General features: G+C 41.6%; 1 protein-coding gene across 6 annotated transcripts in view; it reads left to right on the forward strand.

Moving 5' to 3' along the window:
* The window catches only part of LOC119160848 (sodium-coupled monocarboxylate transporter 1), a 407,992-nt gene that overhangs the window by 72,448 nt on the left and 317,326 nt on the right, over positions 1-18,218 (forward strand). For all 6 annotated transcript variants that reach the window (XM_075880646.1, XM_037413103.1, XM_037413106.1 and 3 more), the window contains exon 2: positions 8,223-8,570. In XM_075880646.1, the coding sequence (XP_075736761.1) occupies positions 8,238-8,570 (333 nt within the window). In that variant the 5' untranslated portion in view covers positions 8,223-8,237. The remainder of the gene's footprint in view (positions 1-8,222; positions 8,571-18,218) is intronic.

The raw sequence follows: 18,218 nt of genomic DNA on the forward strand, positions 1-18,218 counted from the left end.
CCCTATACTTCTTTGGCAGCATTATGCATCTGTCCGTTCTCAGAAAATCTGCTAGTCACAGGAGGAGGCAATAGTTCGCCCTCCCACCTAAATGCATGTACTTGAACACATGCACAACTGATAAAAAAAAAAGTCACAGACCGCTAAGATTACTGAGATTCACTGTTTCAGATTCATGAGTAAAGGAAAGAACTATAAATTTAAGGGTTTGTTGTCTTTGTTGAACACATTATAATGAGAACTAGCAGAAAATGATGCCAAACAAACTATATGGAATGTTATCAAAAGTAGCTTTAACAAAATTGTGAAAAGAAAAGTGAACAAAAACGTAACTTGGCAACGTTTTTTGACAATTGAATTGACATTACTTTTTATAACATCCCTTTATTTTACTGGGTAATGTTGTCGGGTAATTCTCATTATTAGAGTGGTGAGTAGGCTGACAAAGAAAGTATATGGCATTGATACTTTTTTGAACACCTAAAAGTTTGAGGAACTTAAAAGAGTGGAAGCTACTTTGAGTAGACCAGAATATTTAGTTGGAGCGAAAAAAAAAGTACACACATTTTTACCAGGCTTTTTAACCTATTTTGAGACATAAAAGTGTATGCTGCCAGTAATGTTAAGTACCATTACTTTTGTCACACTATGCACTGTAGCAGGTGTAGTTAGAGTGGTGATAGTGAAGGATTAATCAAGCACGCCACCAACTGCGTTCACATCAATGGTCGCGTATTTTAAAAATAAACCTGCTGTATAGTAAAAAAATTTTTAGAGCATATTATGATTTTATCCAAATCAAGTTAAACCGACTGGGTAAGCCAACCATTTGCATAAAATCAAAAGGCATAAAGTCGTTCATGTATTATAACTATGTGAACAATTTCAGCAATGCAGGGCAAAGTGACAACAGTTCTATTAAAAACCCCTCTCATTATAACATGCATGAAAAGCACCACACCAGAATATTTTATAGTGCATGTAATATCGAGACTACTAGACTGTCTATTGACCTTTTAGAAGAAGGGTATCTCCTTCACGTTCAAGGGGCAACCACTTAGCCTTTTCCTGAGCTTTTCTGTGAATATTTCCTGAATTTCAAATATCATTAGGATTGATTTAGAGTGAACAGATTTTGCTTACGCATTGAAACCTAGTTCTGTATGTAACTGCAATTATGGGTGCCAAACCACCTCCAAATTATTTTTAACATTTAACTTTTTTTTAACTGCAGCAGCACAACTAGCTATGGGTGCCCAAAAAGTAGCTAGAAACAATACCTTTACCTCTTTGAGCCTTTTGAAAGTGTTCACCTTCTCAGTGCTCACATTACAACAATTTTTTAATACGTGTTTGTGTGCCCACTGCTCTTGCTCCTTGTACAGTGAGGAGGAGCACATGGCAAGAAGAGACAAAGAAGCATAGCGAAAAAAAGCGAAATAAGCGAGGACCTCTTTTGTATCGTACAATGTGTGTAACATTACCATTGAGACAACATATAGACAAATTATCACGGCTATGCATCCATTGTAGAGTCGTACACAGCTGCAACACCACGACTAAATTTCAACCTTGTGTTGGTTAAGGATCCCTTTATAGTGGCAAGCTAATGATATCTGCATTTGTTTGGCACATATTAAGATGCAGTGAAATGCGATATGGTAATCTCATTTAGAATGCACGTCATGTGGCTTCATTGTATATGTGGCCACAAGTAACTCTGGCTGCAAAGCAATATGGCAGAGCCTAAACAGACGTCACCGACCACTCCAATCTGAACTTGCCTTTGCTACTTGCCCATTATCATCCCAGCAAAAAATGAATGATTGAATCTGCTACAGATATGTGCTAGCTTATGCTAAGCACCAAGTATGAAGAATGTTTTGTCATTATTGAGATCAGTTATTTGTTCAAGAACACTTGCTGTCAAGCACAAATACATTGCTGTCGAAGCATCAAGACTCAAATATAAAGCAAAAAGAAGTGTCTCTTTAAAAATTACAGGCCATAAGGTGCAAGATAAATATTTGACACACTTGGGATGTAAGGCACGCACAAGAGGTGCTGCCATATTATACTTTTCCTTGTGTCTAAACCTGCTTGTTTTACTCACCCAACACATTTGTAAAGATGCCGTGAAAACACCAAGGAGCTGATGCAGCAAGGTTGAACACATGTCCAGGGATTCCACCATTCCTAGGCAGCCCTACAGCCTCCACAGTCCTGCAACCATTAGTAAGATAAATATAGTTCTACCCAAAGTTCTTGGTTTACAGACACACATGCAAGACGCATAACCACTCTATGGGAAGTTTGCATGATAATGCGCTGGGTAGCAAAACGGATGCCATTATCAAGTATCCAGGCCTTCCGCTTCTTTCTTTCCGTTCTTAATTAATCAATCCATGGTTAATAAATGTTCCCCCAAGTGAAGTGTACTCGCAGTCTGGTGAAGAATTGCAATGTATTTCAAACACAGTCCAATGCATGGCAAATAAGCATGCAATAGCGATTTTTCAGCTGTTCGAGAAAAGAGCATGAAGTTTAGCTAAAACCCATGTTTTTTATAAACACCATTCAATTTGATATAAAAGTTATGAGCATTATGTGAAGGAACATGGATTCATGTTTAATCAATGATTTCTTATAATGTACTGATATGAATGCAACTAACTGAATATGAATGGATAATTTTTGCTTGAGAATTTAGAGTTATGAACACTATCGCACTTGCCAGCTGCATCTTGTCCAAAACAGTGGCAAGATAGGCTAGTTTCTGTAGGTGAGCAGTAATGAGCAGTGCAAAGTTACAACAAGAAACACTAGTAACAACAGTATGGCGCAAGCACAGACTCCCAACTTTTCAATTTATTGCACAAAAGTTCGCCTGAATATCAGTCCGACAACTCGTGCAAATGAAGGTCCAGTTGGGAATGAACAAGTTACGAAATCAACAATGCCTGCTTTCAATAACAGGACCCTCATTCACATAAAGTATGCAGCGATAGGCCCCTACCAAGGTACGTCACAGCATGATGTCACTGGCACATGTAAAAGGTGTGGCTGGAAAAACACTCCCGCTGGTGGCTCAGCCCGGTACAGTCATGCGGTGTGTGGGGCAAGTTTTAATTTTTCAAAGCTTACACTTCACGTTACAATGTCGACATTAGCTGTAGTATGTGTCAGCAAACGTCTAGCTGTGTGGTAAACTGTGTGGTAAAATATTTGCTACGCTGTCTGTTTATCTTGAAGAAGTGAACACACGTAATGGAAGGTGCGAGGAACAGCGGCATAGTCTTCAAAAATGTGCACTGTTGATTGCGGCATGTAGTGTGCATTGAAAGGTATTGAGAATATCGGTTCAACTGAGAATATCGTGTGTGGTGTGTGCAGTGTCCATAACAATGTGTCTTGTTTGCCAAGACGTTAGCACTCAGGGCAGGGACCGGTCGATGAAAAAACTTGATTCGACATTTTAGTCAAGGTAAATACGCACTTGACGCGACCATCTGCGAGTGGGTACATCTCGGTGTTTGCGCTGTGTGTAGAAAAAAATTGCATGGTCACCGGGCAGGAAGATACCTTGTTTGTGCTGAAACAGCCAAACACCTGATGAGTTAGATGAGAAATATTAACGCATCAAAACTATAAGTGCCTGCATCAGCAACTACACAACAGCGTGATAACCGCACCCCTGCCACACAGCAGCGAAACATATTTTGAACATGCTGGCAGTGTATTATTTTATAAAAAGCAACTCTGGCAGATTACAAAATCTCACATTGTGCATGCAAGTTTTCTTCAAAGTCAGGCGTACAATGTAGGTGCTGGCCGGTACATTATTAGTTACAAGCAAAAGCGTCTTGCAGGTACATATGCAGATTGCACGAACACCTCTCTCTCTCTCTCTACACTAGGTACACACATTATATCTTTTAACAAGCACACACCACTGTTTAGGGGCATAATAACGCTCTACCGTGAACGCATGCTAATCAACCCACTTAGGCGGTTGGCTAGGTGAATCGAGCCAAGTTACAAATTGTATCGCCCGCGAACGTAAACAAAATGCTGCTTTGCATCAAATGGCACTGCAGGCTACGTTTAATCAACAACGTAGCAAGCGCCATGTGCGTCTTCCTCACTACATTGCACATATGAAAAAAACGGTCACCATACACATGCATGTTGCCGCAGTTGTCTCGAATTAGCTCCAGTAAGGCCGCGCCGATGCCCAATGGCTCTGCTGGCGTTAGCGTTGTCAAAGCGAATCGGCAACCGCACTCGCAAAGGCGCGTAAGGTTGCCGTTTCACGACGCCTCGTTCGAGTGCAGCAACACACACTTGCACTGAGTGGCGTACTTCGTCTACATAAAAAAGTGTCCTCCTTACCTTTAGTTTCTTTCACACTGTCCTGAGGGAAGCAACCACAGGCGTCAGCCGTCACCTCGGAGTCCTTCGAGCGCCCGCCCAACCCGCCGATTCCTTGGACGACTCGCACTTGATCCGCACTCGAACAACCGCGGGAATAGGGCGCAATCTTAGCACATCTTACGAACGATGAACGGCCCTTCCTTGCGTAAATTTAACATTTCGTGCTCTCGTGTGTTGCAGCGCGAACACATGAGAGATGCCACGAAACGGTATGCCTACGTTAACAAAGAAGACAAACAACATGTGGCTTTAGCTGTGAATGGATTTGACTTGGATATCTGTGTGAGGAAAATAAAAAAAAACATCTGTCGCTGCTATAAACTGAAAAAAAGTACGTTATCTGGCAAAATAACTTTAAAAGTGATAAATGGTTATTCAAAAAACAAGTTACAACTTATGAATATTTTCAAAGGTCTGTTTTGTTTTTGTTCTAGCAGACGACAGCCTCCTACTGCTTCTACGACTAACGTAGTGCGGTTTCACGTTCGGTGCGTGTCGCCGACGCAAAGCTCTACAGTAGTGTTATCAGAGTTATCAACTCTCAATGAATCATAGGATGGCTACAAAGCAGTAACATTCTGACATAGTGCAGTACGCATTCTTTCAAGGTATGACATTTCTTTGCTCTGAAGCAAATCGAAGCAAGCCGGCCGGCGCAATCAGCTGACATCGCCGCTACGCGAGGCATGGTCGTGCGCAATAGCATCGCGCCCCGCGCTCGATTTGTCATCAAGCGATAGAGCTACTAAGTGGAATACAGCTAGATGCAGGGATTAATGGCGTATCACTCTAATTCTTTGTGGTGGCCGACTCAATCGCAAGAGAGCCCCGGGAAACAACCTTCAACTGCTCAAGCTTGTGTGAGGGTGTAAAAATACTTCTTTTCATCCGCGGCGGGGCAGCAATCTATAGTTGAAAGACATGCGAAAAGCATGTGACGTATATACAATCACAAAACACATGTACACAACAATAGATACGATCGCATATCGTACATAAATATGCGAACACATAGCGTGTAAAAAACAAATTTATATACATAACTTAAACGCACACCACCCCCCACCGCGATTAGCTTATCAAGCTAACGTCCTCAGTTCACGTACACGAGCTCAACTGAGTGGCGCAGGTTCGAGTCCCGCCAAGTCAATTTTTTTGGTTTTTTTTCAACGTTTTTATTGTACTGCTATCTTTTCTAATGCCTTAGGTTCTAAAACAAAATAAAAGCAATATTGCGTTCAAGTACGTATGTGGGACTGTTTTTTGCACAACAGTTATTAGTATTTTTATTTTCATTATTATTTTTCAATTTATTTTATAATATACCAAAAGGAAGGACTAAGGGGAACATTGGGTCTGCTTGATTGTGAAGGGACTCGAGAAGTGAGATAACTCAAACCAAAAAATTTACTTGAGATAAAACTGAGCATTTCACAGCCGGACCAGTTTCTTCAAGGGTAGGCCCTAGGTATGCGCGAGACTTGCTATATGACTCATCTCAAGCTGTGGCAGCTGAGGGAAGGCGATATCACCGAGAAGCAGTTCCAAAATATATTTTGGTTGATGTTTTTTGATTCCTCCAAAATAAGGGCTGCACAATTGTGATCGAGCCAAACCAAGAATTGCGGGCACGAAGTCATGAGACCGAAAATGAATAACGTTGATTGTTTGAAAAATTGCCTTTAATAAAAGGAAGAGTTATGGAGTGCTACGTAGCTAAACTCGCAGTAGGAATTATATATATACATATAGATAGTTTAAAATGGACAATGTTGCACACACAGATATTGGTTATATTTCTTTGCAGCACAGTTGAAGTATCTACGTAGAACTGAAGCATCGAAAGAAGCTCATGCGTCCTCACTTTATTGCGCTTTACATAGCTTGTAGCGTCCATGCAGCCATGATATGATATATTTTAAAGCATTTGTTTAACCTATAATCTTCTTATTCATTAAAGCTGGCCCATATGTTGTGTCTTATGTAGCACTACAATTAAAGCGTAATCTGCATGGTGGTCTGAAACAATGCTTTTGAAAATGTCAAAACAACCCAGCTCTATACACGACCATCCGAGCATCAATGATAAGCACCAATATATGTCCGTGCATATCAGTTGTGCTCTCATACTTATTTATTTTTCTGACCACTCCCTCTGCCCTACCTCGTTTCTGTCGTGAAGCTGTGGCAAGTTGTGTATAGCTGTATTTATAGTGTAGGAGCACATACTATCAATAAAAATTATTTTTAGGCTACATGCAATTAGTTTTAATAGATTTTCATTTCTTTTGTCGGAGCTCAGGAGAGCTAAGCTCATGGTCGATATTTTAAAATGACATTTCTCTTTGCCAATGTTAATGAGAACAGTTTCATTAATATTGACAAGTTCTTTCACATTGAATTTAGTTCTCATTATTATTGCTTCTACCAAAAAACAAGCCCTTGAAGTTATGCTTTTTTGCTTGATTTGTTTTCGTGTGACAGCATGCAAGTAAATTGACAGTCATTGTCATTCCTTGTGAATGACACATTTTCCGTTTGACAGACTTAGCACCTGGTCATCTGCAGAAGTTGTATTCATTCTGGAAAAGGGCGAACAGCGGTGACTACAACACAGACTAGCCTGCGTTATTCTTTTGTACTATACATGTCACTGTGAATTCATTTAAAACTTTATAGAGCTCGGATTTCCTGCTGAAAATGTGACAACAACTGTACAGTTTCCACATTTTTGCAACAATCCACATGCCTTTCATACACTATTGCACATTTTCGTAAGCACCTTACAAAATCTGTATATTTCTGTAAGACCTTACATTCTGCATTTTCCTTATGAGAGCTTCTGTACACTCCATACACTTTCCTTATCCTTCCATATCCTCCATAATGAACTCTCCGTATGCTCCATAAGTTTCCTTATCTTTCCGTATACTCCATAAAAAGCGTTCCGTATACGCCATACAATTCCCTTATCCTTCCGTATACTCCATACGAAGCGTTCCGTAAATGCCATACAACTTCCGTATATTTCCATAAAACTCCTTATGTTTTCCGTATGTAGCATAAGGAAATGTTACGGAGTCCATATATTTTCCGTAAGATTTCATACGGAACGTTTCAGTAGGGTAGCCTTTAGGAAACGCTGATAAACATTCTCGGAACTAGAAATTCTAGGATTAGCACTCTGCAGAGCCGCCGAAAACATGTGTTGCCCGATTAAGTCATCTTCGACAAATGCATGGTTGACTTCTTCGGCGAAGCTCACTGGGGCTTCCGTTTTCGGCCCGCAACAACTTGCTGTCTGTATCTTTCCCGTAGTTGACACGCCAACCGCGTGAGATAAATGAGCATGATTCAACTCTTACTATTACTGATCGAGGGTTAAGAAGGCGTGGAGCCGAGCGCTAAAACGCACATCAATCACTTCTCGAGCTTAGCCTGATTTAAAATTCACAAAATGGGGATTACGAAAAGACATATAGACAAAAGAAAACCTTTTTACAGTAGTATTGACTGTTTTTTTATTTGTAAAAACTTCTGAAAGCCACAAAAAATGTGAACATTCACATCATGCCCGTTTCGTTCAACCGGATTTTAGGATGCCCGGCAACTGGTATGGGCGCGCATCTTTTTGAATCCGAAACTAGCGCTGAGTTTGCGGGGCCTGTGTGTACTCTCTCTCTGTCTGTTGTCGTCGTCACACCTTACACATTAAATATGTTGAGTGTTGTGCTATGTCGCATGCTGAGCGAGCGCAGAGCGAGCCGCAAGTTTAATCACTCTTGCAGTGGCCTGCCCGAGCCATGGCCCAGCTTCTAGACTACGTCACTTTCTTGGTGCTGACTGGAACCGGCCTCGCAGTGGGGGCCTACTTTTCCATTCACGCGAATGGACAAGCTCCGAGAAGTACGCATGAGGTCTTTCTAGGCAGCAAGTCACTGCGGATGCTCCCCTTGGCGATGTCCGTGCTGGCTACCGTCGGTTCAGCGACAGGCATTATTGGTCTCCCGGCGCATATGTACGCGTACGGTTGGCACATTGGTTGGCTTTCCGTCTCAAACATCATCTTAATTCCTCTTGGTGCCAGCGTCGTCATGCCGGTTTTGTACAAGCTCAACATCACTTCCGTCTTTCAGGTGAGTTCTACGTGTACGGAGCTCCCCACACATGTTGGCAGTCGTAGCGCACGGCAGTCATATTTCTTCTTTTTAGGGTCATTTTACGTGGAGTCAAAGTTTCAGCCGCGACATAAAGACACAATTTTTTTCAATAAGAAGCGTAGAGGGCGCGCGCACTTCAACTAGTCAATTATTCACATTGCTCGTCTTATTATTAATATATACCATCATCTTCCTCTTTATTGCGAAAGCAATAGCTGCGTTAGTTCAGCGTGTCTTGGTGTACCCCTGCCAACATAGCATACAACTACTGCGACACCTTTGTTGTATGCGGACTGCAAGCTTCCATAGCTATTTATTTCTGAATATAGAGTGCAAGACTGGGAAATAATATCGTGAATTAGTGTCACGATAAGATGCAAGATACTTGGGCATGAAGTATATTGAATACAGATTCAAGATTCAACCGGGATAAGTGTATATAATATACTCCCCAATTGCATTTTAAGGTGCTTCAGTACATTTGCAATTTTAGTATTACATATTATATAACAACACACGTGAATGTACAACCTCCTTTTTTAAGATAATTAAATATATCTTTGTATGCCAAAACTATTGCCTGTTTTCTGAAGGTCTTCTGGTTGCGTATCAAAAAAAATTCGTTATAATTAATTTGGCTGCTTAAAATGCTAGAACAACGTTCAGGCGTGAGCATAAATGTGCAGACCATGGGATCGCGTGGCCCATGGCATCGATTGGATACCTGTTGACGAGACGCCTGCAGCGGTGCGTATGTGCGTCCTGTCGCATCAGTTCGCCTCCCACCTTGCACTCTCCGAGGCGCTCTTAGCCAAAACAACACGTGGGCTTCGCTGTCTTCGTTGTATACGATTTTGCAGTTTCCATTCTTTTTTTTTTCGAAGTGACTGCAATGGCGCCGCTTTCAGCACCAGACTATTGAAGCTATTTATATCGTTGTATTCGCTTAACAAGCGTGGCCAGCTTCACGAAACCTGATGAGGCCAAGCACAAAAATTAAGCTTTCTCACCTCAGCTTGTCTTTGTTGCTTTAGGTCTAGTTGAACTTAACGAAGTTGAACCTAGTTGAGTTAATGTAAGTGTATCCAAATCTAATCTAGCCTATAGTTGTGCGCGGTATCACCTGATCAGTTTTAGGGCATAAACAAGTTTAAGCAAAGTCCAGGTTGCTCGTTTTATGTTAAGCGTAGTAGAGTTTGGATACGCTCAGTTGGGTTGAGAAAAATAAACGTACAGACAAATCCAATTATGGCTAGTTCATCATGCTCTTGTTACATTTAACCGAGCAAAACTAGCCAAAATAAGGCAAGCGTTGTCCGGGCCAGTTAATTCAAGTAGACGTGCCCATGAGCTTTGAGGCGCCAAACCCTGAGTTATACTAATTACTTCTTACTGACACCATTACAATTAAGTTCATTTATGTACAAGTAGGGTTAGTTAGGACGCACACAAGTTATGATTGAATATTTATTTTGATATTCAATCACACACAAAATATACTGATGTTTCACGTGGCATAATTAGGTTACTTATGCATAACCGAGGTGATAAGGCAGCACCGAGGTAAGCATAAAAAATTAAGTGTGGTCAATTGCGACATCGTCAATGTAGTCTGATTTTTATTAAAAGTAATAAACAAGTTCTAATGAAATTAAGGTAAAGTATTTGAAGTTGACTTTCTATGTGCTCAGAGAATCAAAGCTGAAAAGGACTACTTACTAATCCCTCTGTCAAGTTTTATTAGGCTATACTACATCTAATTACCCTAAAAACTAAATTTATTTATGTCTACGTGCTTGTTGCACTTTTTCTCATAACGAAGCCTCATTTAGGTTCAGCCCTGCCACGTTGGTCTAATGACTAAGATACTCGGCTGCTCACACGCAGACAGCGGAATCGAATCCCGGCTGTGGAGGCTGCATTTCCGATGGAGACTGAAACGCTGTAGGCCAGTGAGCTTAGCTTTGCGTGCGTGGTAATGAACCCCAGGTGGTCAAAATTTCCGGAGCCCTCCGCTATACGGCGTCTCTAATAATCATTAGGTGGTTTGGGACGTTAAACCTCACATATCAATCAATCAATCAATCAATTAGGTCTAACATGGCCAAACCCGACAAAGGCAAGCTGAGCTGAGAAAACCTAAATTTGTGTGCTCGGCTTCATTCGTTTTTCAAGGCTGGCTACTTTTAGTTGCGCTAATAAACTGGTATAAATACTGACTCCATTCCTGCACTGAAACCAGCGCCGTCGCAACCACTACGTGAAAAAAAGAAAAAAATTTGCAGATCTCCCCAGAAGGAATCGATAATATGCGAAGCTCGAAAAATGACGGTCGTTATGTCACTTTAAAGTCAGTACAATGTCACAAGGTGGACGTAAATTATACCGTAATTGACTTCCACATCCTGATTATTATGATATAACTTCTCATTTACCTTTGTCGTCTGTTCACGTCTCGTGATACAAAGTTTGGTATATTTGGAGCTAGTGGAATGGCCGCGAGCAGGCTATGAGGGTAGCACATAGTCATGTTTTACATGAGACGCATGTCATGATTATCATGTTTGGACACATCATTTCCTTTTGGTGTGCATTCGTGTACCATGATACCAAATTTGGTATATGTGGAGCTTGTAAGATGGCCGCGAGCGTGCTATTAGCTTAGCAAGCAGTCATGTTGTTCATGACACACTTGTCATGATTGTCACGTTTGCACGTGTCATTTACCTTTATCGTCCATACACGTCACGTAAAACCAAGTTTTGTGTATGCGGAGCTAGCAAACCGGTCACCAGCCCTCTATGTGCGTAGCATGTGGTCATGTTTCACATGACACGCATATCATAATTATATTGTTTGGACATGTAATTTATCTTCGTCGTCCATAGCCATCATGTAACACGAAATTTGATATATGTGAAGCTAGCAAAACAGCTAAGAGTGCATCATGAGCGCGGTATGTAGTCACGATCTTTGATTACACCCATATCATGATTGTAGTATTTGCACCAGTCATATACCTTTCTGGTCAATTCACGTCACGTAACACCAAATTTGGTATTTCTGACCCTAGCTACACGGCCGTAAGCGCGCTATGAGCGTAGCATGTAATCATGTTCAAAAGGCATGCATATCATGATTTCCATATTAGTGCCTTTCACATGTGTTCACCATGCATTCATGTCATACCGTAGAAGTTTCGCAATATGTTATGTCAATGAAAATACCGTAAGAGCAGCAAGACCATGAAATGTAAATCATGACCTTTATTACATACAGATAATTATTTTCATGTTATAACAAGTCACCTATGCTCGTCAAACAGTCATATTATGCCATGCAAATTTTTGGTATCAATACTGTAGCGAAGCCTCCAAACTCTGAAACGGGTTATCTCTCGAGTACCTTATAGCGCGGCTACCCAGAAAGGACGCCGCTCGCGCTGTGAGTCCGGGCTTAGGCGTGACTGGCGCCATAGCATATGATCGCTGATTGCCGGTTAATAAACGCCTTAACAAAGTCATGGAGAGTGCTGCGTTCCCTTTCGATGCCCTTGAAGCTTTGATCACGTACCCTGCATTCTACCATGCCCCACGACTCCTCTCAGCAAACGCCCCCTCCCGTGCCGCCCCCTTGTCCCGGTGTCCCCAGGATCCGCGATCCACCCGTCTTCACTGGCACCGATGGCACTGACGTGGAGGACTGGCTTGCCATTTACGAGCGCGTGAACGTCCCTCGAAAATGGGATGAGGACGGCAAGTTGACAAACTCGGTGTTCTACCTTGCGGGCATAGCCATTTTGTGGTACAAAAACCACGCGTCTGGCTTTGGAACATGGTCCAATTTCAAGACCACTGTAATCAACCTTCTGGGCCGCCATGCCATTCGTAAGCTCCAAGCCGAGCAGCGCTTACGTTAACGTGCTCATCAGGCTGCTGAGTCATTCACCAGCTATAGTGAAGATGTCCTGGACTTGCACAACAAATCCAACTACAGCATGTGTGAGTTTTACAAGATCCGAAACGTCATGAAAGACATTGGCGATGATGCCTTCACGACGCTGCTCGCTAAAAACCCTGGCACAGTGACTGAGGTCATTACACTGTGCCAGAGCTGCGAGGCGCTCCGCCGGCAGCGTTAGATGACCATTCGCTCCCCACCCAAGCTGCAACGCTTGCTGGCTTCAAGGCTAGCTGTGACCAAGTGGTGTTGCTGGCAGACCTCAAGTACTTCATACGCGAGGAAATTGCAGGCCAGTTCTTTCTCCTGCCATTTGCCAACCCACCGGCTCTTCAAAAATCGGCCACTACCCTACTGAAACGTTCCGTATTAAATCTTACGGAAAATATATGGACTCCGTAACATTTCCTTATGCTACATACGGAAAAAATATGGAGTTTTATGGAATATAACAGAAGTTGTATGGCATTTACGGAACGCTTCTTATGGAGTATATGGAAGGATAAGGAAATTGTATGGCGTTTACGGAAGGCTTTTTATGGAGTATACAGAAAGATAAGGAAAATGTATGCCATATATGGAACGCTTTTTATGGAGTATATGGAAGGATAAGGAAGTTTTATGGCGTGGATGGAGTGAGTTTTATGGAAAATATAAAAAGATAAGGAAACTTATGGAGCATACGGAGAGCTCATTATGGAAGATATGCAAGGATAAGGAAAGTGTATGGAGTGTACAGAAGCTTTTATAAGGAAATTGCAGAATGTAGGGTCTTACGAAAATATACAGATTTTGTAAAGTTCTTACGAAAATGTGCAATAGTGTATGCAAGGCATGTGGATTGTTGCAAAACTGTGGAAAATCTACAGTTGTTGTCACATTTTCAGCAGGAAATCTGAGCTCTATAATGTTATAAATGAATGCACAGTGACATATATAGTACAAAAGAATAATGCAGGTTAGTGTGTGTTGTCAGTCACCACTGTTCGCCCTTTTCCAGAATGAATACAACTTTGGCAGATGACCAGGTGCTAAAGTCTGTCTCACGGAAAACGTGTCATTCACAAGGAATGACAATAACTGTCATTTTACTTGCATGCTGTCACACGAAAACAAATCAAGCAAGAAAAGCATAACTTCAAGGGCTCGTTTTTTGGTAGAAACAATAATAATGAGAACTAAAATCAATGTGAATGAACTTGTCAATATCATGAAACTGTTCTCATAACATTGGCACAGAGAAATGTCATTTTAAAATATCGACCATGAGCTTAGCTCTCCTGAGCACCGACAAAAAAATAAAAATCTATGAAAAATAATTGCATGTAGCCTAAAAATAATTTTTTGTTGATAGTAAGTGCTCCTACAATATAAATACAGCTATAGACAACTTGCCATAGCTTCACGACAGAAACGAGGTAGGGGCAGAGGGAGTAGTCAGAAAAATAATTAAGTATGAGAGCACAACTGATATGTACGGACACATATTGCTGCTTATCATTGATGCACGGATGGTCGTGTATAGAGCTGGGTCATTTTGAGATTTTCAAAAGCATTGTTTCAGACCACCATGCAGATTACGCTTCAATTGTAGTGCTACATAAGACACAACTTATGGGCCAGCTTTCATGAATAAGAAGATTATAGGTTAAACAAATGCTTTAAAATATATCATATCATGGCTGCATGGACGCATGTAAAGCGCAATAAAGTGAGGACGCATGAGCTTTTCTTGATGCTTCAGTTCTACATAGATGCTTCAACTGTGCTGCAAAGAAATTTAACCAATGTCTGTGTGTGCAACATTGTCCATTTTAAACTATCTATATGTATATATAAAATTCCTACTGCGAGTTAAGCTACGTAGCACTCCATAAATCTTCCTTTTATTGAGGGCCATTTTTCAAACAATCAATATTATTCATTTTCTGTCTCATGACTTCGTGCCCGCAATTCTTGGTTTGGCTCAATCACAATTGTGCAGCCGTTATTTTGGAGGAATCAAAAAACATCAACCAAAATATATTTTGGAACTGCTTCTCGGTGATATTGCCTTCCCTCAACTGCCACAGCTTGAGATGAGTCATATAGCAAGTCTCGCGCATACCTAGGGCCTATCCTTGAAGAAACTGGTCCGGCTGTGAAATGGTTAGTTTTTTCTCAAATAAATTTTTTGGTTTGAGTATTCTCAGTTCTCGAGTTCCTCCACAATCAAGCAGACCCAATGTTCCCCTTAGTCCTTAATTTTTGTTATATTATGAAATAAATAAAAAACTAATAATAAAAACGAAAATACTAATAACTGTTGCGCAAAAAACACAGTCCCACATACGTACTTGAACGCAATATTGCTTTTATTTTGTTTTAGAACCTAAGGCATTAGAAAAGATAGCAGTACAATAAAAACGTTGAAAAAACAAAAAAACAAAAGAAGATTTAGACTTGGCGGGACTCGAACCTGCGCCACTTAGTTGTGCTCGCGTACGTGAACTGAGTGCGTTAACTTGCCAAGCTATTCGCGCTGAACAGTGCACGTGAGTTTAAGTTATGTATATAAATTAGCTTTTTACACGCTATGTGTTGGCATATTTATGTACAATATGCGATCGTATCTATTGTTGTGTGCATATGTTTTGTGATTGCATATACGTCACATGCTTTTCGCATGTCTTTCAACTATAGATTGCTGCCCTGTCGCGGATGAAAACAAGTATTTTTACACCCACACACAAGCTTGAGCAGTTGAAGGTTGTTTATTGGGGCTCTCTTGCAATTGAGTCGGCCACCACAGGGAATTAGAGTGATACGTCATTAATCCCTGCATCTAGCTGTATTCCACTTAGTAGCACTATTGCTTGATGACAAATCGAGCGCGGGGCGCGACGCTATTGCGCACGACCATGCCTCGCGTAGTGGCGACATCAGCTGAGTGCGCCAGCCCGCTTGCTTCGATTTGCTTCAGAGCAAAAAAATGTCATACCTTGAAAGATTGCGTACTACACTATGTCAAAATGTTACTGCTTTGTAGCCATCCTATGATTCATTGAGAAATGATAACTCTGATATCACTACTGTGGAGCTTTGCGTCGGCCACACGCACTGAACATGAAACCGCACTACGTCTGTCGTAGAAGCAGTAGTAGGTTGTCGTCTGCTAGAACAAAAACAAAACAAAGACCTGCGAAAATATTCATAAGTTGTAACTGCTTTTTTGAATAACCGTTTATCACTTTTAAAGTTATTTTGCCAGATAACATACATTTTTTTCAGTTTATAGCAGCGACAGTAGTTTTTTTTTATTTTTCTCACACTGATATCCAAGCCAAATCAATTTACAGCTAAAGCCACATGTTGTTTGTCTTTGTTTCCGTGGGCATGCCGTTTCGGTGCGTCTCTCATGTGTTCGCGCTGCTACACACGAGAGCACGAAATGTTAAATTTACGCAAGGAAGCGCCGTTCCTCGTTCGTGTGATGTGCTAAGATTGCGCCCTATTCCCGTGGTTGTACGAGTGCGGATCAAGTGCGAGTCGTCCAAGGAATCGGCGGGTTGGGCGGGCGCTCGAAAGACTCATAGGTGACGGCTGACGCCTGTGGTTGCTTCCCTCAGGACAGTTTGAAAGAAACTAAAGGTAAGGGGGACACTTTTTTATGTAGACCAAGTATGCCACTCAGTGCAAGTGTGTGTTGCTGCACTCGAACGAGGCGTCGTGAAACGGCAACCTTACGCGCCTTTGCGAGTGCGGTTGCCGATTCGCTTTGACAACGCTAACGCCAGCAGAGCCATGGCTCATCGGCGCGTTCTTACTGGAGCTAATTTGAGACAACTGCGGTAACATGCGTGTGTATGGTGATCGATTTTTTCATATGTGCAATGTAGTGAGGAAGACGCACACGGCGCTTCATACGTTGTTGATTAAACGAAGCCTGCAGTGCCATTTCATGCAAAGCAGCATTTTGTTTACGTTCACGGGAGATACAAATTGTAACTTGGTTCAATTCACCTAGCCAACCGCCTAAGTGGGTTGATTAGCATACGTTCACGGCAGAGCGTTATTATGCCCCCAAAGAGTGGCGTGTGCTTGTTAAAAGATATAATGTGTGTGTCTGGTGTAGAGAGAGACAGGTGTTCGTGCAATCTGCATATGTACCTGCAAGACGCTTTTGCTTGTAACTAATAATGTACTGGCCAGCACCTACATTGTACGCCTGAATTTGAAGAAAACTTGCATGCACAATGTGACATTTTGTAATCTGCCAAAGTTGCTTTTTATAAAATAGTACACTGCCAGCATGTTCAAAATATGTTTCGCTTCTGTGTGGCAGGGGTGCGGTTATCACGCTGTTGTGTAGTTGCTGAGGCAAGCACTTATAGTTTGGATGCGTTAATATTTCTCATCTAACTCATCAGGTGTTCGGCTGTTTCAGCACAAACATGGCAAAGAGAGAAGGAAGATGGGTAATGACAGGACCAGTGCCGGCTTTTGTTTGCAGGAGAATACCCATGTTGGTGTATTTTTTGTGACAGCCTTTCTGTGTTGCTTTTTTGCCCAATATATGCAACAACACAGTTGTCAGCAATATGAGAGAGAACACTGAAATTAGCTTTTAAAGATCATGGTGACTAAATGCCTAGTAATTCACAGCACAAAGTAACAACAAAAGACATCAGTATGATCAATGTGGACGAGTACATTCTTGCATTTAAAAAATACATTGTGCAAATTGTTGCCTAAGTAAGAAACCTCTCTATGTTTGCAAATAGTGTGACGTCACTTCGAGCACCGTGCCAGCCATTCGCTCCCTCTGTGCAATGGCTGGTTGGCAAGGAAGTTGTTTGTGATGTTCCTGATAGACCACTTAGATGTATGCGATTCTAAACCTGTAGCCTAATATATACGTAATCTTTCGCGCAGTTACATCGCTGCAACTGACACCTACAACTTATTTGCATATTTACATTGCTCCCTTAGGACCTAACACACAAACTTGTTGTTTGCATTGTCACTTCGTGAATATCGAGCGGTAAAGGTACTGAGTATATGTGAAAAAATAATCTCTGCTTATTACATGAAGACATAAGAGGCCTTCGATAAAACGAGTTATACCTTTATTGGGCCTGCGTTCTCGTCGGGGCGATTCATACATGCAGCTTCAGCAAATGGTATCTTCCAGCCCGGTGACCATGCAATTTTTTTCTGCACACAGCGCAAACACCGAGATGTACCCACTCGCAGATGGTCGCGTCAAGTGCATATTTACCTTGACTAAAATGTCGAATCAAGTTTTTTCATCGACCGGTCCCTGCCATAAGTGCTAACGTCTTCGCAAACAAGACACATTGTTATTGACACTGTACACACCACACACAATATTCTCATTTGAACCAATTTTCTCAATACCTTTCAATGCACACTACATGCCGCAATCAACAGTGCACATTTTTGAAGACTATGCCGCTGTTCTTTGCACAGGCCACCACGTATGTTCACTTCTTCAAGATAAACAGACAGCGTGGCAAATATTTTACCACACAGTTTACCACACAGCTAGATATTTGCTGACACATACTACAGCTAATGACGACATTGTAACGTGAAGGGTAAGCTTTGAAAAATTAAAACTTGCCCCAAACACCGCACGACTGTACCGGGCTGAGCCACCAG

The sequence above is a fragment of the Rhipicephalus microplus genome, chromosome X (genome assembly GCF_043290135.1).
Source record: "Rhipicephalus microplus isolate Deutch F79 chromosome X, USDA_Rmic, whole genome shotgun sequence".
NCBI classification, from domain to species: Eukaryota; Metazoa; Arthropoda; class Arachnida; order Ixodida; family Ixodidae; genus Rhipicephalus; species Rhipicephalus microplus.